We start from the raw sequence: 24833 nt of genomic DNA, 5'->3' as shown, positions 1-24833 counted from the left end.
TTAGGAGGAAAAAAAGAAGGAAACAGCATAGGACAGTTTAAGTTAGAGGTGGAAGATGGATCAGAGGTAGAATTTGAGAGAGTGGACGAATATATGTATTTGGGTACACTTATCGATCAGACATGCAAGGAAGAAACAGAAATCCAGTTAAGGCTGACCAAGAGTAATAGATGCGCTGGGGCTATTAATTCAATAAAATTGTGTTTTGACTAGGAAAGTTTTGGGGCAGTTCTGATTTCTTTCATTATATATGTATTTTGGGCTGCTGAATCCGAATATGAGGTTTGCGGACAAAATTTCGTGACGGAACATTGAGAAAATCACGAAAAAACCGAAAAACTTCTACTTTTTCCCGCTTTTTTGGTTAAATCTCGAAAACTATTAACTTTTAGTAAATGGTCTGTCAATAAAAATTAAAGTACTTAAAATTCTCTACAAATATCACTATTTACTTTTTTTTTCAGACGAACCGTTCGGTCTAAAGTGCAAGTTGAAAATTGCCAATTTTTAACGGTCTCTGGAAAACCCACAATATTTTTTATTAGAATGCTGTCATTTGATAAATCTCTCCTAGTTTATACTAGTGGAAATAGTAAAAAAAATGCAGTTGAGGTTTATGAAAAATATCGTAAAAACTACAATGATGTGAAAATGATTACCGCTTTTTTGAAGAAAGTTGAGGAGGATAGGGAGCAAGTTCAAAGACATTCTATTGCACCACCATATAATTTAAAAACTCAATGTTTTGTGTGTGGTCTCGTCATAACATCTGAGTTTATAAGGCAGCAAAGTAAAAAGAAAACCAATTGCAATATGGTGTATCAGATTTCAGTTTTAAAATTTAAAGAAACTGTTATAAAGAAAAGAAAAAGAACGTAGTGATGAGTATGGAAAAGCCATAATTAAATGCCTTTTGCCCGTCTCAGACTTAGTAGCCTCTGATTGCCAGTATCATAGTTTATGCATAAGAAAACTGTACAATCGCTTAATCACTCACAAAAATATTAAAAATTCGTCGGGTTCATTTGCCGATGATGTTGAAAGCAATGGAAGATATTTACAATTATTTAGAAAATATGAATGAGGAGTGCTAGTTTTTGCTCGAGGAGTTGATCAACCAAATCAAGGGTAAATATCGTCCTGACAAAAAGACAGTCAAAGCTCATCCACTTAAAAAACACGAAAGTGATATAATTATTACCATGTCTCAAAACAAGAAGTCAGTAATTTGTTTCAAAGATAGAGGTATGAAATCTTGAACGACGCTTGGTACCAACAAGCTTTAAAATATGAAAAAGAGGAAAGACTACGGATTGTTCAGACGGCTGCTGCCATTATTGTTGAGCATATCCGGAGCCAGGTTATTGAGACACAGTAATACCCCCCACCGGATAAGTTTTTAGAAGGAAATGAAGAACTCATTCCTGAAACACTACGTACATTTATGGAAAAAGTTGTACTTCATAAAAAACGTGGAGAGTATCATAACTGGAAGAAGAAAAGTAACGAGCTTGCTCATAGTCTTGTAGCGGCAGTAAGGCCCAGATAGTTGGTCTCACCATTCCTTGTAGGGTTGGCTGTGTTTCTCTACAAAAAGTACGGCTCCAGAAGATTGGTTCGTGCAGTTTCCTCTTTGAGGTTTTGTTCATCCTATACAGAAGCTGTTCGTTTGGAAGTGTCAGTAATCGCAGGCAATCCGCAGAAAATTGACCAGCCGTGCTTTACAGAGCAGGTGTACGATAACGCTGATTTTAACGTACATACAATCGACAGATACCACACTTTTTACGTCATGGGTGGCATTTCTTGTATTGCACCAAGACATGCAGTAGTCCGTAGCCAATCCATTCCTCGGTTAAAAGCGAAACCCGCGCCTGATGTTTATGAAAGTCAGGGAGCTGTTCAACTAATTCATTGTGAAATGACAAAACCTCAAGGTTTGTCAGAAATCAAGATAACAGATCCGAAGGGAATGTTCACATCAACTGAAACTGTGACTCCATCTGTGCCTGATCTTCTGTGGCTCTATGGAAAAAGCAGAGACATTCCCAGCCTCTTAGGATGGAGTGGATTCATGGAAGCTGTCACAAGAGACATACCATATGAACTAACATTTATTGTTTACCAGCCATTCATCAACGCTCCTCCAAGTGATTATGATACAATATTTACAGAATTGTTGAAGGGAGTAGAGAAAACTAAATCCTTGAAGCAAGTTACAGGCCTAATAATTTGAGCAAATAATTTGATAATAGTTCCACTAGTAGAAACTAGGAGAATAACAGCATTCTAATAAAAATAAAGTAGGTTTTGCAGAGACCGTTAAAAATTGGCAATGTTCAACTTGCAGTTTAGACCGAACGGTGCGTCTGAAAAAAAAAGTAAATAGTGATATTTGTAGAGAATTTTAAGTACTTTAATTTCTGTTAACAGACCATTTAGTAAAAGTTAATGGTTTTTGATATTCAATCAGAAAAGCACAAAAAAGCAGAAATTTTTCGCCTTTTTCGTGATTTTTTTCAATGTTCCGTCAAAGCTATGAGCACATTGCTCCATACAGCGTTTCAAGATCTATCAGTTTTATATTCATTTATTGGTGTTCCAAACCTGTATATGGAAATGCACGACAAACTAATCATGCAAATTAAAAATCTAAGAAAACAATCAGAACATAATGTACTTATCCATCTAAAATGGCACTTAAATTGTATGAAATTTTTCGCTTTCAAACAATATGATACCTCTACAAACTATCCTAAAACGTTAGGTCTAATATTCCCATTCATATTCAAATTTTTAAATAACCCACTGATAGGTCTTTCACTACCCAAATCAGGTGAAAGAACTCTGCTATTAAAACCTGAAGTTTTATCATCAAAACTTCTTACGGATCCATCTATAGTTCCCTTTGTAGACTGATAATTACTTAGGGAGTCAACATTTCTGAGAGATCTATTAGGACTGCTGGGATTTTTTGAAGAATATAGGTTATTAGCTGTAAAACCAACATCATGATTTCTGATTGATCCATTGTAATTGTTTGGATTCTTTGAAGAATATTGGTTGTTAGTTATAAAACCAATATCATGACTTCTGATAGATCCATTAGGACTGCTTGGATTCTTTGGAGAATATTGGTTGTTCGCTACAAACCCATTGTCATGTCTAAATAACTGAGTATTATTTAATGAATCAAATCTTTGTAGAGGTACTCCATTCTGTATAAACAACATATTGTTTTGACTCAAAACAGGGTAAAAAATGTTATTGTCAGCTTTATAATACAGCTGAGGGGTCTTGGTTGTACTCAAACTTGGACTGATTGGAGAAAAATTGTACAGTGGTTCTGAAAGTACAGAAACCCTGTCTACATCACCATTCAGTGAAGCTTCCCTAGAGCCTGGTAATGATCTAAAAGGACTGTTAATATCTTGTGCAGGATTCGATACAAATCCAGAGGTTTGACTAGATGACCTGCTCATATTGGTAGGGTTTATAACAGCTGAAAGAACATGGTTCTCGTTTTTCCAAAATCCTCCTGCAGTCCATGGGTTTTGTGTAATATTTTTGAGTTTTGCAGGTGATACAACTGACCTCTTGGCAGAATTGACTGAAAATATAGGTGAAGTACAGCGCTGAGGGTTAACATTTAAATGTAAATTATCTAAACTACGATTTAAGTCACTTGAAATATTTGAATTAAAAAATTCTGAGGTAGAAGTTACACTTTTGGCAGTGCTGAAACTATTATTTAAAACCTGGTCATCAGATGAACACCTGTAGAGGTTATTGGAAGTGGGAGGTCTTGCTTGTAGATTCAAAGGACGAAGAATATGTTCATCTCTTTCATCCTCAGATGTCTCTAAACTTTCTGTAGGTTTTACTATCTTCTTGAATTGGAATTCTTTGCCATTAAGTGCTTGTTCCAAAGGCGTGGACCAAATGTAGTTGTACAACAGAGTTAACAATGTACAGACCTAAAAAATTATGGGTACAAATATTTAGAAGCACATACTTAAACATATTTACAATCATGAGAACAAACTCTATCTATCCCGATTTTCTATACTTACATAATACGTAGCAACGCTGTTGATTAAAATAACAACTTATTTTTCTCATTTATATTTTAGGATTCACGATTAGCATGCATTTTTTATTTGGTAAAATCTTGTAACAAGGCAATAATGGAGTAGGGTTTTACATAAATAAAATGCTCACAAACAACATAACAAAGTTCAATCTGATAGAAGAGAGGATCTATAGAGATAACTTCTAAAAAGATCAAAGTAAACAAAGGTTTAACCTGATATTGGAAGCAATAATAAGAAAAACAAACTTTGCAAACAAACAAATCATTACAGATCAATTTAAAGTAATAGCATATGCAGATGATCTAGTTATCATAGCCAAGACGAATATGACACTTCTAGGAGCAATTGAGACATTAGATAAGGAAGCAAAGAGAATAGGACTAAAGATAAACCAGCACAAAACAAAATACATGACGATAGGGTAAGACGACACAACTCTAATTTGAAATATCTAATAACACAGAATCATAAATTTGAAACTATATCTACCTTTAGTTATTTGGGAGTAACAATAGGGAGAACTGGAAAAGAGAGAACAGAGGAAATAATTCTAAAAGACAGAAAAACATATGGAATGAATAGAAATCTGCTGAGAAGCAAGACTCTAAATAAGAGAACAAAGGTAAATCTATATAGGACCTTAATAAGACCTGTTGTTACATATGGGATGGAAACAACCACAATTAACATGAAAGAGGAAGATAGCCTTCTGAAATTTGAAAGAAAAATCATGAGAATGATACTGGACCACAATGTAACAAGCGAGGGACAAATAAGAATGAAAACAAATGCAGAAATTGAAGAAGAATTAAGTGGAGAAAATATAATCAGGTATATAAAATCTCTTTGCTTAGAATGGATAGCAGATATACAGAGATGCCCACACTCTGAGATGTTGAGAAGGATAACTTACTGGACGCCACTATGGACCAGGTGAAGAGGAAGGCCTAGACAAAGATGGCTAGATGATGTAGAAGAAGATATCAGAGCGATGAATGTTAAAGACTGGAAACTTCAATGCAAGGACAGGAAGAAATGGAAAAGAGTCACAACACCAGCAAAAACACGGAGCAAGTTATAAATAACATAGAGGAATAATCCACATCACTCAAGAATAGGATTTTGAACGCCATGGCGTTAGCTATAATCCCTAGGGATTGTAATGCTTTATGAAAATGATGAACATCTTGTACGAGTCTTTGTGAGCAGTAGTGAGAGCATCAACTTATAGATCATAATGAGAATTCTATTAAAAAAGTTTTTTGTTGGATTGGGACCTACCCGAGGTAACGCAGTCAATTAGATATAATAATAGTTATAGTTAATATTTTCTAGTAAACATCGAAAAATCTATCTGTTACTATAAATTTTTTCTTGCCAACCAACTTTTGTGGAGTTTATTTTAATATTTCAGTATCATTTAAACACCTTTACGGTAGGTACCCCATCTTAAAACAAAAACTCAATTTACGTACTGTAATACAATACAATACTATTTCTTCAAAAACTATATTAAACTCCAAAGTATACAAAACAGTGTATAATTTTATGAGACAGGAGAAATATCATTATGAAATATTATGATATGACTTGATTGATTTGAAATGATTTAAATATACAGAAGATTTTAAATTGGTACTTCTAAGTTACTATGAAGTTTTGAGGCGTGAAATTTTGGAAATCTTTTTTTATACGAAACTGAACATTATTATGCAATAAGACAAAAATTTGTAAGTTCCCTATTTTGCTCACGTAACCAAAAAAATATAATTATTATCAACAAATATCTCACCTGTAGAAAAGAAATATATGTACCATAAATATGGCTAAAAGTCATAGCCAATGTTGTAGACATGATTATCCAGCTAATTGAACAGTATATCTTCCAAATCAATGGTCTTTTCTTTCCAAATGACAATATTAAATCAAAAATAAAACTTATAAAACTTACAACAGTCAATCTAGAAATATTAATCTTAATGTTATTGTTAAAATATGAGTTAAGGTTGTATATTTCAGTGCTAAGTGTTGTCCAATGATTAATAAATTCATTGTAATAATCCTGTAAAATTGATTTGTAAGGACTGAACACTTGTGGTAGATATTTATTTACGTTAATTTGTGGATAAACGATTCTAATATGTAAAATATTGCAAACAATGTAGGCAGTAGAAATTATTAATGAAACTCTTAGAAATTTTAAGAAAATTGACTCATTGACTTGTTTAGATATTTTAGCTTGATTAAGATAGGCGAGTCCTCTTCTTTTTAAGTCTTTTAGTCTGTTACCAAATAACCATGAATGTTTCCTATTTAAAGTTGTTTTTAATGTTTGATCACATTTTTTACACAGCTTATATGCTTTTTCCAGTTGTTTCCTACAAAAAAATATAGTTAATTCTTTCAATGCGGAAAGCTCACCAGTGCGCTTTGTTCATTTTTGATAAAATGCGTAAGGCACACCGGTGCGTCTCGTCACATTAACTTTTAATTCAAGCAAAGCATGGCTGCACACCGCAACACCCTACTATTTAATGCCGCACTGAAAGGGTTAATGTGCATGTAATTTAACTCATCTGCTGGATAATTTAGTGTGTATAACCCTTTTTGTTACAATAACACGCTCTGTCAAGATTTCTGATGTCAGGGCATTGCCAAAACATTAGAATATGCCTTTTCATCATGGCCATATTTGCTGTACAGTGAGAAGCTAGGCATCATTATGTCATAGATATTTTTCTTTGTTATTGTTTCACCATCATCATCATTCAAGCCAGATCTATCCATTACTGGACAGAACCTATTTTACTTCAAATCAGGCCCGATGCACTACACAATTTTCGGACCCCTAAATATGATTTAGTAATAATAATAATAACTTTTTTAAATGAATTAATTATTTAATAAACATATAGTTGCACCATGGAGCTAATGAAAGAAACATCGTAATCAATGAAAGGATTCAGTATGACTGTGCAAAGCGTCAAATCTGTATTTATTTTGATAGCCAAAATGTCTTCATCTTAAATGCGACACACTGTATATATGTCATTTCCTTTTGTAAATAATTTGCTTGTTGAACCACAAAAAGGATAGACCGTTCTTGGACAAATATTTAATGGTTGCTATTATTCGTTGAAGACCGCTTTTCCAATGTTCCTTTTCTTCTAAATAACTTTTTTCCATTAATGTAACAATTTATCCTGCTGTACTACTTCTCTTGACTAAGTACCAATTATTGATAAAATAGTATATTCAAGATATCGCACATGTTGAATAACTGTCTCCTATTGATATTAATACAGTCATTATAATATGCATCAAAAGTTTATGCATGCAGTTTACAAACGTAACAATAAACACGGCTACATTTAGGACTGTAGGTACACTAAACACTTGCGAGAAATTTTTCCCCACTAGCTTTCATTTTTTAAAAAACTGCACTTTGCAAATGGCTGATTTTATTATTATCCATTAGTGTAACACATTCACTCATTTTATCAATATGTTGATTCGGTCGATTATTTATAAGATATTTTTGAAGTTACAGATTTAAATGTTTTGACAAGAAAAGAGTTATTGACATTGTCGTTTTCTATAGGAGATGGCGGAGATGTACTTGTGAAATGTGAAGTCGCTTCACGGAGGCGTGAAGCACTGTTGTCACAGGTGAAGAATTTTGAAAATTTATTTTGTTATTGCAATAAAAATTTTTTTTGATGATCTTTCCGGGCCCCATTAAAATGCGGGTCCGAGGCATGTGCCTCACTGGCCTAGTAGTAAAATAGGCCCTGTTACTGGATATAGGTCTCCCTCAGTCTTATTGTTTACTGTACAAATAATATCTATAATTCTTTATTCTAATAATTAATGATGTCGATCTGTTTTCATTACTAGTAATTCATTACAGTAATGAAAACCGAGTAATGACATCATAAATTAGAATAAAGAATTATAGATATTATTTCTACAAATTTGTCTATAATTCTTTATTCTAATTAATGATGTCAATCGGTTTTCATTATTCTAATGGATTACTAATATGTAATGAAAACAGATTGACATCATTAATTAGAATAAAGAATTATAGATATTATTTGTACAGTAAACAATAAGACTGAGGGAGACCTATATCCAACAATAGATGGTTTGTTCAAGATGGGCACCGAACATGTTAATAAAAAATCAATGTCTTACTGGGTTTTTCAAAAATGAAGCAGTTGCTGGTAATGCCTCTCTTTTGTTTTCATCTAGTTAACCTGTATAATTTATAAAATTGTTTTAGAATTTCTAAGGAATTGGTTGTACTGTGACAACATATAAATGACATTGGTGACATGCAACAAACTTAAAAGGAAAGAGAGTATGTAAAGGCACATTCTCACGGTTCGTTTTTAGTTGATGAACTAAAATCAGTCAAGTTTTTGTTAGCACATTTCAAACAAAATTGAAGTAATTAGTTTTAATAAAATGGCGCCAAGTGTAGTTATACATAAAATTATAAATATTATTAGTAGTTTACTGATTCAGCAGCTCCCGAAAATTATGTTAAGACGAAATAAAGAACAAAAAAAAATGTTGTTTCTGGATATGAAATTGGATTAAAAGAAGAAATGAATGTGGCGTTTCAGAAACTCTGCTAAAAGAACTTGCTTTGGAAGATGGACAAGGATATAAAAATCTGAACATAACACTCTCTGACCACTTTAAATTCATTTTGTTGATTTAAAGGATAACTTTTTATGCAGACTGACGAGATAATAGTGATTCAAGTCATGTTCATATGCTTCAAATGTGATTCAACTTGTCTGAAAAATGTCAAGTTGAATGATAAAGTTTGACTTGATCAATCTATTGTTGAATCGACAAAAGTTGACTGATTAAAATTAATGTATGTATTAATGTGTGTTAATGTATGTTAAAATATGTTCTCACAGATATTATCATTTGATTTTAGTTGATCCACTAAAGTTGATCAACTATAGTAAAACCTGTGTTAACGGCCACCTGAACTAGCCGGCCAGTATCAAAGTTCCCCAAACCAAAATTTGTGGACTACAAAACCTGGTATTAACGGCCACCTTTTTGTATCAGCCAATATTTCTGTCATTTTTAGTGACCATTATTGACAGGTTTTACTGTAAAATCTAACAGTGAGAATGCCCCTTATGAAAAACCATACCCAGTGAAAGATCAAAGTTCCTTTTAACTTAGTTTTATTTTTTATTTCATGCTCCCATGAAAAATATAAGCCTGAAAAAAAAACAAGATACTTCTTTTGGAGATGCGTCAAATGGATATCTAAGAGATGTGCATTATGAAAAGAAATATATTTCTAAAAAAATTTTCAAAAATGTTTAAGAAAATCAGAAAACTAGGTTATTATAACTAGGAAAATTACGATTAGAAAGTTTGAATAACAGATATTTATATCGAAATAACTCAAATGAACAATATCACTGTTACTTTTAAGTTTGAGTTATTCAAAATATGCTTAAGCGGTTTAACAAAATATAAGATATAATAAAAAAACCACTAAGTAGGTACCTGAAATGTTCAACTTCAATGTCATAGTTATCTTCATTTATTGGGGTAAACTTGGCCAGTTGATAAATCTTCAGTTGTTGATTATTATTACAGTAAGTACACAACCCATTTTCATAATATTCAGTCTTTTGGCTAGTGAATTTAGTACCAGAAATATCATGTTGTGCTTCTATGACTTTATTGTAGCTCCCATCTTCCTTAAAACCATTATACTGGGTGCAATGTATGCATTCAAAACTATTTCTATCTTTGTAAAGTACACTTGAACTAGTATTACAAAACCAACAATTCACTTTGGTGTAAAATTCATCTCTGTAACAAACAAATAATTATTAATTATCCGTGTATGTATTCATCATAAATTAACTTACTTTTTCATGTAGTATATGGTTAACAAGAAAAAAGTTACTGGCAAAAATAGTGATACATAAAATACTATAAATAGGGGTGTTTCCAAATAAAACTGCATTGTAATCTATGTAAAACTAGGTCTGAACATTTAAAAAATAATCATAATCAACATTCAACCCTACCGCACGTTTCTTGGCGGCCTCTTTAACTTCACATAACCTCAATAAACTGTTGCTAATTTCATATCGGTCACTAGCACAAATTAGGTACAAGAGATATTCCACCAAAACTACAATATTTACGAGAATAATATTTTTTAACTTAACTTTATGGAAAATGGAAACCTACTTTATCCCAAATTACTAAAACTAAACTGCGAGCTATAGGTAGTGTAAATGCATTATATGGTTGTATACTATCCTATTCACTTTATACCTCCTAAACTTTACAGTATACAGTAAGAAGGTATTCAGAGATGAGATACAAATTCCGGATGTCCGGGATGACTTGTACTGCATAGCCTTAGGCTATTAGCCTATTCTGATGCTACTGCAGCTCACTATCCTGCAACTGCAGTTGAAATCTTAGGCAGGCGATCTTTGGTGCTATTTAGAAAAGACAAGCACGAAATATTTGTTATAATAATCAGATACCAACTGGAAACATGTTCAAGACGACGGCAGTGAAAATATCAACTTAAATACCTACATCCCTACATGACTAAAATGAAACAGTCATCTGGAACTGCAAGGAACAGTTCAGTACACCACTGAATTCATTCAAAAGGATAGGTACGTGGCATGGTCAAATAATTACTAAATTAATCTATAGTTAGATTTATTAAAGCGCAGAGACCGAGATGGCTGGGATACATAGAGAGAAGGAAAAACGACCTACTGTTTAAAAAGATCACCAGATGGAAACCCGAAACTGAAAGACCAAGGGGAAGACCCCACTGGCGAGGCGTCCATGTAACCACTGTTACCATTGGTAACAGTTAAAAATCTTGCAAACAAATATAATATGACTACTGTGAAATAATTCCATTTTATTTTTTTTTTAAATAGAAATATGAGTGTTAATAGTAATTCAGTAAAAAGCCAACTAGACGCACAAAAATATTGGCGAGTTGTTTATGCGACTCGACTGCAGGTCGAGGTTACTACGTTGTTACCACTTTCGTTTGTGGATACATACGCATGGCGGTCCATCGGCTTTCGGTCTGAGACGGCGTGTCTGAAAATTTTGAAAGGCGAACACGTGGGAGCGCTGTGGTGCTGTGGATTAGTGGCTTGTTACTTGTTACCACTTTTTGTTTTGGTAACTACTCGAGTAATGGACCGTGATAGTCGTGACGTCAAATCAATGTTGGCTACTCTGGAATAATTGCCAAACAAAACAAAGATTTACACGTGGTGTTTGTTTTCGTTTTTATAATTGGAATATATTGCTTGTAGGATGTTTAATTTTTACAAAGTAGTAGTGTGTTGGTAACCGTGATTGTAATCAATGCTCATAGTATATTTTCCACCATATTTACAAATAGGACTGGTTAAGAACCTGAAGAAACGCAGTAAGTACTTATTGTAGTGTGTAAATCCTTGATTTTGTGTAGGGACATTTATAAAATTAAAAGCAATATTATTGATATGACTAACAAGGATTGTGTCTCTAGAAAAAATGTGCAGATGCTTGTTAAAACAAAACATAGAAAAAAGTGTTGTGTGATTTGGTAGAATGCGATCTTACTCTTTAAAAAACATGTCACGTATTTCAGCGCCATCTAAGCACCTGGTTAAATGGAAGGATACTACAAATCTGGCCTCCACATAAGTGGTCTGTAGCTTCGACATGATAGGTGTGAAATTTTAAACGCTCTTGTTGTTGATTGGATAGGAAGGGTGCCATAATCTAGCCTCCATGCTAGGTACATAGCCTCCATACGGTACTTCCAATATTTAATATTTTATTCAATTGGACAATAAAGGTAAAACACAAACAACTTTTGTTTCTTACTTATTTATTTATAAAATAATGTGACATTTTACATAGAAATATGAGTATTTAATTTGGATTAAATAAATGTTTACTTGTTGAACTTTTCCACCGTCTGCAAACAACAGCTGAACGGAGCCATTAGACCTAACAACAAAACGCGAAATAAAGTGTGTATTTTAAAACTGTTGGATAAACAGTACCTACAGCCAGAAAAACTTACCTTTAAAAAGGTACACGATTACAAAATAACAAAAATATCAAAAAACACGACTGAATATCAGCTTGTTATGGTGACACAAACACATCACATAACCGACCATATAAAATAACTGAACGACAACGAACGAACGAACACGAACACTGAACACAGATTCACAGATAGCGCAGGATTTGTCAAAAGTCATGTTCCACCAATCACAATGCCGACATCAGCGCCTCTGGCAAAATGGAAGGAAAATAAATACGATTACATGTTTTTTTATTAGAGTTCGCGGGGCATGAAACAAAATAAAATTAAAAATGATTACACAACTCACGTGTATAATCCATTGACAGACGTCAAACATTTATTGATTTTTGATTTGTTTGGAAAAATATTTGACGTTTTGACGTCACACTATCACGGTCCATACCGTACCTAACAATGTGTGTGCAATAGGGCTTTTCATCGATTGTCATTTGTTTCGAGCTTCCGTCATATGTTGTATAATCTGTGTATATTAACATTATACACGGATTATACGAAATATGACAGAAGCTCGAAACAAATGACTGTGAATGAAAAGCCCTATTAAACATAGATGAATGTCGTTTTTTTTTGGAATCTTTGACACTATGATTATTCAACTTCAAAAAAGGTTTTATAATTTAAAGCATCTAGAATCTAGAGTGTTGGGCACTATTTATGATTTTGACAATTTTAAAAATTATACAAAAAAATTACCAGATGGGGCCTTTCATTAATTATTTGTAAAGCTATACGGATAAAAATTTGACACAGTAAAGTTAAAAACAGAATTGACAGTTCTCTATAATAATCCAGATTATATTCAACAAAATGTACAAGAATTGTATCAATATTATAATCTTCAGGACTTAATAATCCATTTTAGGAAGCTTTTAAATCGGCAAACCTATTTTTAATAATCCCGGCTACAAGTGCATCCGCTGAGAGAAGTTTTTCAACAATGAAGTGGATTCTTCTTCTTCTTGTGCCACTCCTATCGGAGATTGGAAATCATCAAGGCTATCTTGACCTTGTTTACAGCTGACCTAAAAAGTTCATTAGTGGTGCAGTCAAACCACTCTCTCAAATTCCGCAACCATGACATTCTTCTACGGCCTCGATTCCGTTTTCCTTCTATTTTTACGTGAGAGTGAAATTACATAGGTTTTTATAGTCATTAATGGACAATAATAATATGGATAATGATATACCTCCTGAACCACCAGATCGAGGAAAAAATTTAAAATTCAACAACGAAGGCGAGATTATGGAAACAGAATTGGAAACACCGGGATTAGGTAGTATTCAGAAAAATACGCAGGTAACGGAAAACCATGATAATAATAAATATTCAGAGACTTCGGTAAGTCAAAATAATACTTATAATCAAAATACGGTAATATCAAAAAGATTTAATTTTACAAATAACAGTCAGTTAGGTGAGGTAAATACCACTCCTACCGTAAATAACAGTCAGATAACTGAGAACTCAAACAAAAACTTGTATACTGCAACCGATAATGGACCTTATTATGTTTATATTGAAAATAGTCTAGCAAACATCGGTAATTACATCGTATTGGGACAGCAAAAATTATAAATAAATCGGTTCCGGAGATTCAAAATAATATTAATCAAATAATCGTTATAGGTAGAAATAAAGTTAAGGTAGAACTAAATTCGGGAGCAAGTGCAAATAAATTAATAATGTCAGAAAATTTAGCTATTAAAAATTATAATGCGTATTTACCAAATTTTCTTATTCAAAAAGGGCGTAATTAAGTTGGTAGATAAAGATTTAGATACAAAAGAATTGAAATCATTAATTAAACCAAGATACGGATACAATTTTGATGTTATAGACGTCAAAAGAATAAATAGAAAGTTTATAAATTCAGAAGGAAATGCAGATTTTGTTCCTACATCTACTATAATTGTTACATTTAAAGGGCAAATAATGCCAAATCAGGTAGTTATAGAAAAATTAGTGTACGAGGTAGAAACGTATCAACCGAGATTAATTCAATGTTTGAAATGTTTACGGTACGGGCACGTTAGTTCACAGTATAGAGGAACAGACAGGTGTAGGTTTTGTGCTGGAGAGTATGATAGTTTAAAATGTTTAGATAAAGTGTCAGTAAAATGCATATTATGTAACGGGAATCATTCCGCAACAGATATAAGGGCTGAGTGTCCAGAAAGAGAAAAACAAAAGAGTATTAAAAATATAATGAACGTAGAAAAAATATCTTATTATGAGGCTAAAACAAAATATCAAAAAAATTTATCATCGGCAGTAAAAAATAATCACACATCGTATCATTATACAATAACAAACCGTAGAAGAACAGAAAGTGTTAATTCGATAACAAACGACATGGCAACGCTTGAACAACGTAAAGAAATACTAAGTAAACCGAAACCACAATCACAAACAGCATATAGTAATTTTCATAATGTTCCACAGTATCATAATATTTCATCTAATTTGCAAATAATAAAAAAAATGTGTGTGATAATATTTTGGAATGCTTTAAAACTATTCTAAATAATTTAAATCAATCTTTAGAAGCAAATACATTGTTAGTTTTAAAAAATAGTATAGAGTAAATTCTTACTAGAAATGGCTAATATAAATTTCCTACAATGGAATGATAGGTCAGTTTTATCAAATAAAGGTTCTTTAGAGAAATATCTTTTTGACTAGAATATATCTGTATGCTTTTTGTCAACTTGGTTTAAACCAAACATAAATATTAAATTCACAGGGTATAATATTTTTCGAAAAGATAGAGGTGATGGATATGGAGGAGTGGCTGTATTGCTAAAAAGAGGTATGGGTTGTTCTCCAACTCCAGCATTTCATAAAATCAATAATGTAATGTACAAACAGGTAACCATTCACTTAAATTTAGGAAAAAAGATAAATATATACTCTATTTATGTAAAACCGGGGTTATCTATATCTAAAAATGATTGGATTTTTTTTAATAGTTTAAAAAAACCACTTTTAGTTGGTGGAGACTTTAATAGTCACAATATTGCTTGGGGTTGTAGTACTAAGGATCGAGCGGGTAAAAATCTATTAGAAGCATGCGATGAGAGTGGTACTGTATATTTAAATACTGGTAAAGAAACGGTATTACCAAGGCCTTTTTTAATATGCTCATTTATTTGAATGGGATGTAGACGATACAGCACTAGGCTCAGATAATTATGTAATTTGTATGAAAATGAATATAACCCTAATAGCACAAGGACGTCCAATGGACGTCCATTGGACGTCCTTCACGGACTTTAGGGACGTCCATTGGACGTCCGTTTTTGTCCGAGGAACGTCCTTTATACGTCCTATTTTGGTCCAAATGTCGCGCTACCGAACGTCCATTGGACGTCCATCTAAGGTCCGAGGGGACGTATATTGGACCTTAATCGGACGTAATTTGGACCTTGATCGGACGTCCTAGGGGACGTAAATTGGACCTTAATCGGACGTAAATTGGACCTTAATCGGACATAAATTGGACCTTAATCGGACGTAAATTGGACCTTAATCGGACATAAATTGGACCTTAATCGGACGTAAATTGGACCTTAATCGGACGTAAATTGGACCTTAATAGGACGTAAATTGGACCTTAATGGGACGTAAATGGGACCTTAATCGGACGTAAATTGGACCTTAACCGGACGTAAATTGGACTTTAATAGGACGTAAATTGGACCTTAATCGGACGTAAATGGGACCTTAATCGGACGTAAATTGGACCTTAATCGGACGTAAATTGGACCTTAATAGGACGTAAATTGGACCTTAATAGGACGTAAATTGGACCTTAATCAGACGTAAATGGGACCTTAATCGGACGTAAATTGGACCTTAATCGGAAGTAAATTGGACCTTAACCGGACGTTCTAGGGGACGTGAATTGGACCTTAACAGGACGTCCAATTTTGGTCCAAATGCCACGTTGCCAAACGCCCAATGGAGGTCCACTTAACATCCGAAGGGACGTTCGGTGGACGTCAATTGGGCCTTCATAGGACGTCCCAGTTTGGTCCAATGTCTTGCTGCCGAACATCCATCTAATGTCGTGGGAAATAAAAAATATATTTTTTAAGGAACTTATATTACATCTTATATTAAATTACAATTATTGGATATTACATTATTTACATTTAATTACAATACACTTCTCCAAGAAATTAACGCACCACCTTAAATATGGGGTATTTTTGATGTCTCGTATTTCCTAAACCTGTTGTTTCATCTAAGTGATTTTTTTATAATATTATAGCCTAGGCTATAGGTTACCTCCTTAAGCTTGTCATGCACAGGGAGCTATGCTGTAATATATGTACATTATATCATATCGCTCTCTATAGTAATGAGTGAGCCTGCAGACAGAAAACAAATGGTTCCATATGTGCAGGCTCACTCATTACTATAGAGTGCGATGTGATATAATATATATTACAGTATAGCTCCCCGTGCATGACAAGCATAAGAAGGTACTTAACCTATAGCCTAGGCTAGAATATTATAAAAAAATCACTTAGATGCAACAACAGGTTTAGGAAATTCGAGACATCAAAAATGCCCAATTTTTAAGGTGGTGCGTAATCGGCTGTATATACAGGGTGTAACAAAAATACACGTCATAAATTAAATCACATATTCTGGGACCAAAAATAGTTTGAATGAACCTAACTTACCTTAGTACAAATATGCACATAAAAAAAGTTACAGCCCTTTGAAATTACAAAATGAAAATCGATTTTTTCGATTATATCGAAAACTATTAGCGATTTTTTATTGAAAATGGACATGTGGCAGTATTATGGCAGGAATATCTTAAAGAAAAATTATGGTGAAATTTGTGCACCCCATAAAAATTTTATGGGGGTTTTGATCCCTTAGATCCTCCCAAACTTTTGTGTATGTTCCAATTCAATTTTATTATTGTGGTACCATTAGTTAAATTCAATATTTTTGTTTCTTAGTATTTTTCAGATAAGGCAGTTTTTATCGAGTTGCGACTTCTTTTTTAACATGTCTACATAAAAATTTTATGGGGGTTTTGTTCCTTTAAACCCCCCAAATGTTTGTGTACGTTCCAATTAAACTATTACTGAGGTACCATTAGTTAAACAGAATGTTTTTAAAACTTTTTTGCCTCTTTGTATTTTTTCGATAAGGCACATTTTATCGAGATCCGGCTTCTTTTTTAATATGGTTCAAAATATCCCTAAAAATGTAAAGCATAAATAAGTCTGCATATTATTACCAAGTCTCCATAATCGTACTTAACCATATACAAATATGTGGTGGATTTGACAAATATTCAAAATATTTCGATAAAAATTGACTTTTGGAAAAAGCAATAAGTGGCAAAAAAGTTTTTAAAACGTTGTGTTTAAATGGTACTACAATAATAATTAAATTGAAACGTGCACAAAAGTTTGGGGGGGTTTAAAGGAACAAAACCCCCATAAAATTTTTATGGGGTGTCCAAATTTTACTATAGTTTTTTCGTAAGATACTGCTGCCATAATAATGCCACATGTCCATTTTCAATAAAAAATCTCTAATAGTTTTCGATATATTGGAAAAAATCACTTCATCTTGTAACTTCAAATGAATGATAAAGGCACAGAGACTTAGATGGCGAGGTCACATTGAAAGGATGCCAAACACGAGGACTCCAAAAATGGTACTAAACTACACTACAGCTTCAAGAAAGAGAAGAGGAAGGCCGAAAAATAGATGGAAGCAAGAGGTCGAAAAAGATTTGGAAAGAATGGTGCTACAGGGTCAGAAAAGAAAAATGAATAACAGGAAGGAATGGAGAAAAATCACATATCAAGCCAGAGAAGATCTCAGTACATAAAGAAACGTGAAAATGAAGAAAAAAAACAAACTTTTCAAGCCATGGGCCTCTAAGACCCTTGGTGCTATTATATATATATAACTTCAAAGGGCTGTAACTTTTCTTGTGTGCACATTTGTACTAAGGTAAGTTAGGTCCAATCAAACTATTTTTGGTCCCAGAATATGTGATTAAATTTATGACCTGTATTTTTGTTACACCCTGTATATATCTACATACTTCGTCTAATTTACTAACTGTTGCGCGTCATCCGCGTCATAGCCTGTGAAATCGCATGATACCAACACGAAATATTTAGGCGGTAGGTGTGTTCTTTTTTAGAATCACTTTGCCGAGTACACTGGAATTACAGCCACTAGACATATTTTATTATATACGCGTAGAAATAATATTTGAAGATTTCTATTAATGTTAACCTAAAGAAATACACAATAATATGTTTCATTTAATTTGTATAAATGGATTATAAAGCATTTTTATGAAGCAGATTTGTTCGGATCACACTGTAACTGTAATCGAACGAAGGTGACATTTTAGAATAAATTGGTAACATTTATTTGACAGTTACGGTGATGACAGTTCATATTTGTTTATATTCTTTACTATTGGGACCATGCAAGTTCGGCAAAGCGACCCCTATTTCTACGCTCTGTACTATTATTCGCACTTTTAATTATATTGGCCAATTATATTAGTCCTGGTTACTGGATAATTGTCAAGGCCATAGTCCAAAAAAATAATAAGAAGAAAAAATAAGATTCAGGTTATGTTATGAAAACATCAACAATTGTATGTAGTAAATAAAATTAGTTATTAAAATGCAGTACTGCAAGCAAAATACAATTAATTAAATTTACCTTTATATAATAATTGCATATCATATCAATATTGTGGAGCAATATATATTTTTTCTGCTTCATTGACAGAAGGTATGAAATATACGTCAATTTGACAATTTCAATTGACAATATGAATTATTTAAGATAGTTGCAATATTTCTCCGCGACTCGCGCAGGGTCGTTTGTCGTTTCCCTTTCCAAGTACTTGCACACCGCGAATAAGTATCTGTTTTATTTATTATATTTACTGTTTTTATTATTTACTTTACTATAAAAAGATCCTCTACTATAAAAATATAAATTTCACCTAATTTTATAACGACTTGGAATAATCGAGGTATCTGACAACTTTTTTAGTTGTTATTGTAGACATACTTATACAAAGAAACCTACCAGCTTTTTGCCAAGAGTTCGGAGCCGTTTTTTAATTATTAACAATGCAGTGCAAAAACTCTTGCACTGCAAATCTTAAAAGATTATAACATAATTCTTGTTCTCTATTTCTTAAGTTTTTACTTATTTACATTGAATATTAATTTGTTTTGTTGTATAATCCACGTTTACAATAATTATGTGACATATTTGATTTAAAATGGATTCAGGATCTTTTTATACTTTGGCAACTATGTCAACTTAGATCTCTGGCGTAGATAATGACGTGCAACAGTAAGTAAATTAGATGGACTGTAGGTTATATTTGGTTCTTGGGACATCAAAGTATATTTTTTAGACATTCTTAGTCACTGATGTGACATACCTCCGATTTGTTTTTTCATGAGTTTTGTAAGAGAGACTAAAAACTTTTTTTATAGTCACCTCCTGTTTTCATATATTTTTTGACATGTTTTGTAGTAAATTCAACTATCTATTTACTACAAAACATGTCAAAATTTACATGTGAAAGCAGATGATCCTAAAAATGGTTTTTCGTCTCCTACAAAATTCATGAAAAAGCAGATAGGAGAATTATTGTACATTACAATTCTCTGATGTTTGGGAAAAAGGGCTTAAGTCAGAATTGCACATCGATAATGTTTTGATGATTTCTACAGTACTGTAGTAGATTCTACTGTACATACAGTTTACATCTACAACAGTTTTTTTCTGGTCCAGAAATCATCAAAACATTATCAATGTGCAATTCTGACTTAAGTCCTTTTTGCCAAACATAAAAAAACAATCTGGTCATAACTTTGACCAATGAGCAATTTTAATTTAACCTAAATTACTACTGTTTCTTAAAATGAAGAGCTTACCCCATAGCGTCTCTTATCTAATCTAACAAGATCGTGCACTATTCTAACATACACAGGCACAGCACACAAGCACTATGCTCCGTTTTTCACTATCACCTATCACTCAAACTAGTTCAAAAGGATTTGTCCTCTTCAATCTTCTAGTTTGCCCAGTAGTATCGAGGAGCTGGATTTCCTCGATATTCTTGAACTCATGAAGTTGATGCTCGTGACCCTGCTATCTTCTTGATATTTGTTGATAAAGTAATAACTTATTATGCATGGACAATGTGGACTTTCTTCCAACTAGCCAATACACTTTTTATATCTCTCTTTTGCCTTTCATAGCCACAAGGCTATACATTTCCTTCTTGGTTTTTTTTGTAGGCCACTTTCAGCTGATTCTAAAAAAAATTAAAATGAACGGTAATGTTTCTATTCTTTACAATTAAAAATCAAAAGAAATAGGTACCTATTTACAGGTAATAATATGCATGTATAAATGATTCGTTTCATAAAGAATAAAGAAAATTGAAAACGGATTTTATAATACTTACAAAATTGTTTAAACAAGAGATCTAGCCAGAGCCCAGAGCAAAAACTAGTAGACAGTACAGCAAAAAGCCACTAATTTCCATTTCCCACACCCCCTTATCGATGCATTTTTTTCCAATCAAAATTTTTACTTTACTAAATTTTTAGGTTATCGGTTATGTTATGAAAATGAAATGTGATGACCAATGACCACGAGACGCTACATAGATACTCGCGCGGCAAATTTGAAAATGAACGCAAATTGAACAGTACAATAAATGGCCTCTCTTAAAATCTTGTAATGGAAAATTTTACCCCTCCAGGAAGACATTGTACTATGTTCATAGAATATCTTGTGGTAACTTTCCACCCATAATTTAATCAGATAGATGTTCACGGAATAGAACGGTAGTACCTACATTCCTGGAATGTTTTGTGTTGTTAGGATTAAACTTTTATTTTATTTATTCTTGAATATTTCCTATTGTTAAACATTGTAACCAATAATTTACAAATAAGATTTTCATTACATTACATAAAATCAAAAACATTTTTTGGATATTAAACTATATAGTTTGTTTATAATTGTAATAATTGTATATATAATTTTGAATTAAGATTTAATCTTTTCGATTTAAACTACAGTAAAACCTGTGTTACCGGCCCCCTGCAAACACCGGCCACCTGTACTAACGGTCAGTTTAAAAATTCCCCAAACCAATTACAGTAAAACCTGTCAGTAACGGCCACTAAAAATGAAAAAGCTATTGGCCGATATAGAAAGGTGACCGGTATTGCCAGTTTTTGTAGTCTAGATATAATTGGTTTGGGGAATATTTAAACTGGCCGTTAGTACAGGTGGCCGATTTTATCAGGTGGCCAGTAACACAAGTTTTACTGTATATCTAGACTACAAAAACTGGCAATAACGGCCACCTTTCTATATCGGCCAATAGTTCTTTCATTTTAGTGGCCGTTACTGACAGGTTTGACTGTATTTCATTAACGTAAAGTTAACGCGTAAGTTAATATTTTATTGAATTATTTTGCTATTTGATCCCGTAATTGGTATAATGTGTCCAATATAATATAAAAGCGTTCATAAAACGTCCGTATTTCGTCCAGTATGGACGTCCAAAGGACGTTCAACGTCGGACGTCCAAAGGACGTCCATATTTATTCCGTCCGAAGGACGTCCAACGTCGGACGTCCAAAGGACGTCCATATTTATTCCTTCCGAAGGACGTCCAAAATGGGACGTCCAAAGGACGTCCGTTTATAGTCCATGGACGTAAGGACCAAAAATGGACCTATTTTGGACGTCCAAAGGACGTCGTGTGCTATTAGGGAAACGTTAGTGTAATATAGATTGTAAAACTAATTGGAAAAAATGGAATGTTGATAAAGCAGATTGGGAGATTTTTTCCTCCCATATGGAACAATATGCACAAACTCATAAAGGCAGTCACAGATATACAGATTTTATTACTAAACTAAATGAGGTCAATGCAATTAGTATACCACCCAAGTAGCAATTTTTCGACGCATTGGTTGTCAGTACAAACAAATGCACTGTATATAACGTTGCCACAGTGGACTTTCAGTTGTTTCGGCCAACGACCCCTAACCCGACTGACATTACGATGTTACAACGTTAAGTAATATCTTTAGTTATATGGGCAACAAAGTTATTACTATTGTGACAACTACATATCACAGTTAAGTTTTTTTCAACAATCGCAACTACTTAAAAACGTTATAATGCTAAACTAATTTACGCCCATGGGTTTTCTGGCCGACTAGGTAGTTGTCTCTCACGACCCAAGGCCTTTACGTATAGTTCTATAGATGTGTGACACGTTTACGGCAACTTCAGGAGCAAAAAAAGAATTTACTTTATAACCTTACTTTTTCTTATTATTTTATATTTTATTTTGCTGGAAATTTTCGATTTATTTAACAACCTGTTTATTTGTTTTTTATTAGCTGGTTTCTCCATTGTCCATTGTTTTATCAGTAGATTTGATAAGCTTAAATCTTTGTATCAGCTTTGCTAGACAGGGTTGCCAGGCCAGTTCTTACTCTTTCAGTACTATATCCGTTGCAAGATAATTTGGCTGAAACTCCGACAAAATATGTACTTTTTGTACATATTTTGTCTGAATTCCATCCGAATTATCTTGCAGCGGATAGTAGTTTTGCTTTCAAAAAATCAATAGAAATCAGTAGATTCTTTTTAGGCCCTGTAAATACAGTAAAATCTGTGTTAACGGTTACCTGTCAAAATCGCCCGGTTTCATAATCAACTTAAAGTAAACATTAAGTAAAGTTCACTTTAAAGTTGACATTTACCCATATATGAATTGTGATAAAGGTAGGTCAACTTACTTAGGCTGTATGACACTATGCATTTTCTTGTATCATTTCTAATATCGTTTCTGATATGTCAAAAAAATGTATAGTGTCATACACATATACAAGAAACGATATCAGAAACGATACAAGAATTTGTGTCAGGCACAGATTCTTGTACAATAACTGCGCCAATTTCTGCGCAAAGAGCAAAAACGTAAAACCTGCTGGTAAAACTTCTAAATGTCATAATGGCGGCTGAAAATGAGATCATATGATTTATGTCTTGATGAATTTATTTGTGTTTTGTAGGTATTATTTATAAATATTTTATTGATACTTAATATACCGTTTGGTATGGACTACTGTTCTACTAATAACCATATATTTAGAATAACTTTGGGTTTCATATTGCATAATTTTTTAATAGAGGAAAATACAATAGTTCCAATTTGGATCAAACTGAAGATAATTATAATGCAAATATTTTAGCACAAATATCAAAACAAAATAAAAAACACAAATAATCAACAGTCAACGTAAAAATTCTAGTTATTATAACATTAAAATATTTGTTTTTAAAAGTTTATAAATTTTATAAAATCCTTAAAATCAGATGTAGACGCAGTACTATCATACCAATGTAACGTGACAGGGTGACAAACAAAATTTCGACCAATCACGTGCCGAATTTCATACAGTTTTCGATACAAGAACTTGCATAGTGTCATACAGGGCACAAATGTACGTACAAGAAATGATACAAGAAAATGTATACAAGAAACGATATTAGAAATGATACAAGAAAATGCATAGTGTCATACAGCCTTTAAAATTTAAAATCCACTTTAACTGATTATGAAACCGAGCGGTACAATCATTTTGAAAATTCTCCAAACCAATTATATGAAGATTTCCTTATTTAGATCTGGTATTTACCAGTTTCATTTCTCTGTCCATCTATTATCATCATCTACGTCCTGAATCTTATTTTCGGTAATGACATTGTGAAATTGTAACAAAATGTCTAAAAATTCATTTAGAAATGGGGTGAATACTATTAAAAAGCAAATTTTATTTTAGCGATAACAAAATATTGAAATATACCAAACATCTAATAAAAAACATTGCCTACTAGAATTTTTTAAATAATATCAAAAATATACCAAAACAGTAGATATCTACTAAATGTGGCAACGCTGTTAAGGAGAATGATGAACTTCATTGCACTGGTCACATGACCTCTGTCACCCAATAAGAGGGTGCGTTCTAAAGTGATTGGGATAGTCGGTCCAGGCCGTGTTTGGTCGGCGATTGGACTTCTCGGTTGTCTCATCCGTCTATGGTTGGTAATAAGGTATATTTTAAGTAATATTGGTAATGTTGTTTAATGCACCATTTTGGTTTTTTTGGGATGTAAAGAAAATAAAAACACAAAATGTAAAAAATGCAGGCATTTTCTAATACCTTTAAAAGCACCATCAATACATTAAATTTATACAAAACATATTTAACATAATTTCTGGCTTTTATATTAAAATTAGATTTTTTAAATTTACATATTTTTTGTTAAAAAGGTGATAAAAAATGAGCGCGTGTGTTTTTTAAAGGTGGAATATCCATATTTGACGGCAATCTGAGATGCGTTTATAAATTTCACATCAGGTAATTTTGTTTAAGTCCTTATTTATGTATTTATATAAATTTAAATACCTGATATGATGTTAAAATAGTTTACTTTTTATATAGGTAAAAAAACATAACCA

The 24833-nt window shown here is 32.7% G+C and overlaps 1 protein-coding gene and 1 long non-coding RNA gene across 3 annotated transcripts; both read right to left on the bottom strand.

Annotated features, from left to right (window-relative positions):
• Positions 1 to 467: 467 nt before the first annotated feature.
• On the bottom strand, positions 468 to 10225 carry LOC114342408 (uncharacterized). The gene is made up of 4 exons (XM_028293213.2): positions 10013 to 10225; positions 9642 to 9953; positions 5887 to 6472; positions 468 to 3977 (listed from the first exon to the last, which is right to left on the bottom strand). Exons 1-4 carry the CDS (start codon positions 10108 to 10110, stop codon positions 2751 to 2753), a joined length of 2223 nt encoding a protein of 740 aa, XP_028149014.1. The 5' UTR covers positions 10111 to 10225; the 3' UTR covers positions 468 to 2750.
• A 5236-nt stretch (positions 10226 to 15461) lies between these two features.
• On the bottom strand, positions 15462 to 21234 carry LOC126888078 (uncharacterized). Of its 2 annotated transcripts, XR_007699380.1 has the most exons (3): positions 20739 to 21213; positions 16096 to 20585; positions 15462 to 15985 (listed from the first exon to the last, which is right to left on the bottom strand). It is a non-coding gene; the product is annotated as an uncharacterized LOC126888078 (long non-coding RNA). The 2 variants fall into 2 exon arrangements; XR_007699379.1 differs by lacking the exon at positions 15462 to 15985 and having other exon boundaries at positions 17761 to 20585; positions 20739 to 21234.
• Positions 21235 to 24833: the final 3599 nt, after the last annotated feature.

Source organism: Diabrotica virgifera, chromosome 7 (genome assembly GCF_917563875.1).
Source record: "Diabrotica virgifera virgifera chromosome 7, PGI_DIABVI_V3a".
NCBI classification, from domain to species: domain Eukaryota; kingdom Metazoa; phylum Arthropoda; class Insecta; order Coleoptera; family Chrysomelidae; genus Diabrotica; species Diabrotica virgifera.
Note: the sequence above shows the minus strand (reverse complement) of the source record. Positions and strands in the feature narration are given on the sequence as shown.

What these genes read in the sequence shown, in the direction of transcription:
- LOC114342408 (XM_028293213.2), bottom strand. Translation starts at nt 10,110, where the DNA reads ATGCAGTTTTATTTGGAAACACCCCTATTTATAGTATTTTATGTATCA. An exon ending in ACCATATACTACATGAAAAA is followed by an intron (nt 9,954 to 10,012) that starts GTAAGTTAATTT and finishes TGTTTGTTACAG; the next exon opens with AGATGAATTTTACACCAAAG. An exon ending in CATATATTTCTTTTCTACAG is followed by an intron (nt 3,978 to 5,886) that starts GTGAGATATTTG and finishes ATAATTTTTTAG; the next exon opens with GTCTGTACATTGTTAACTCT.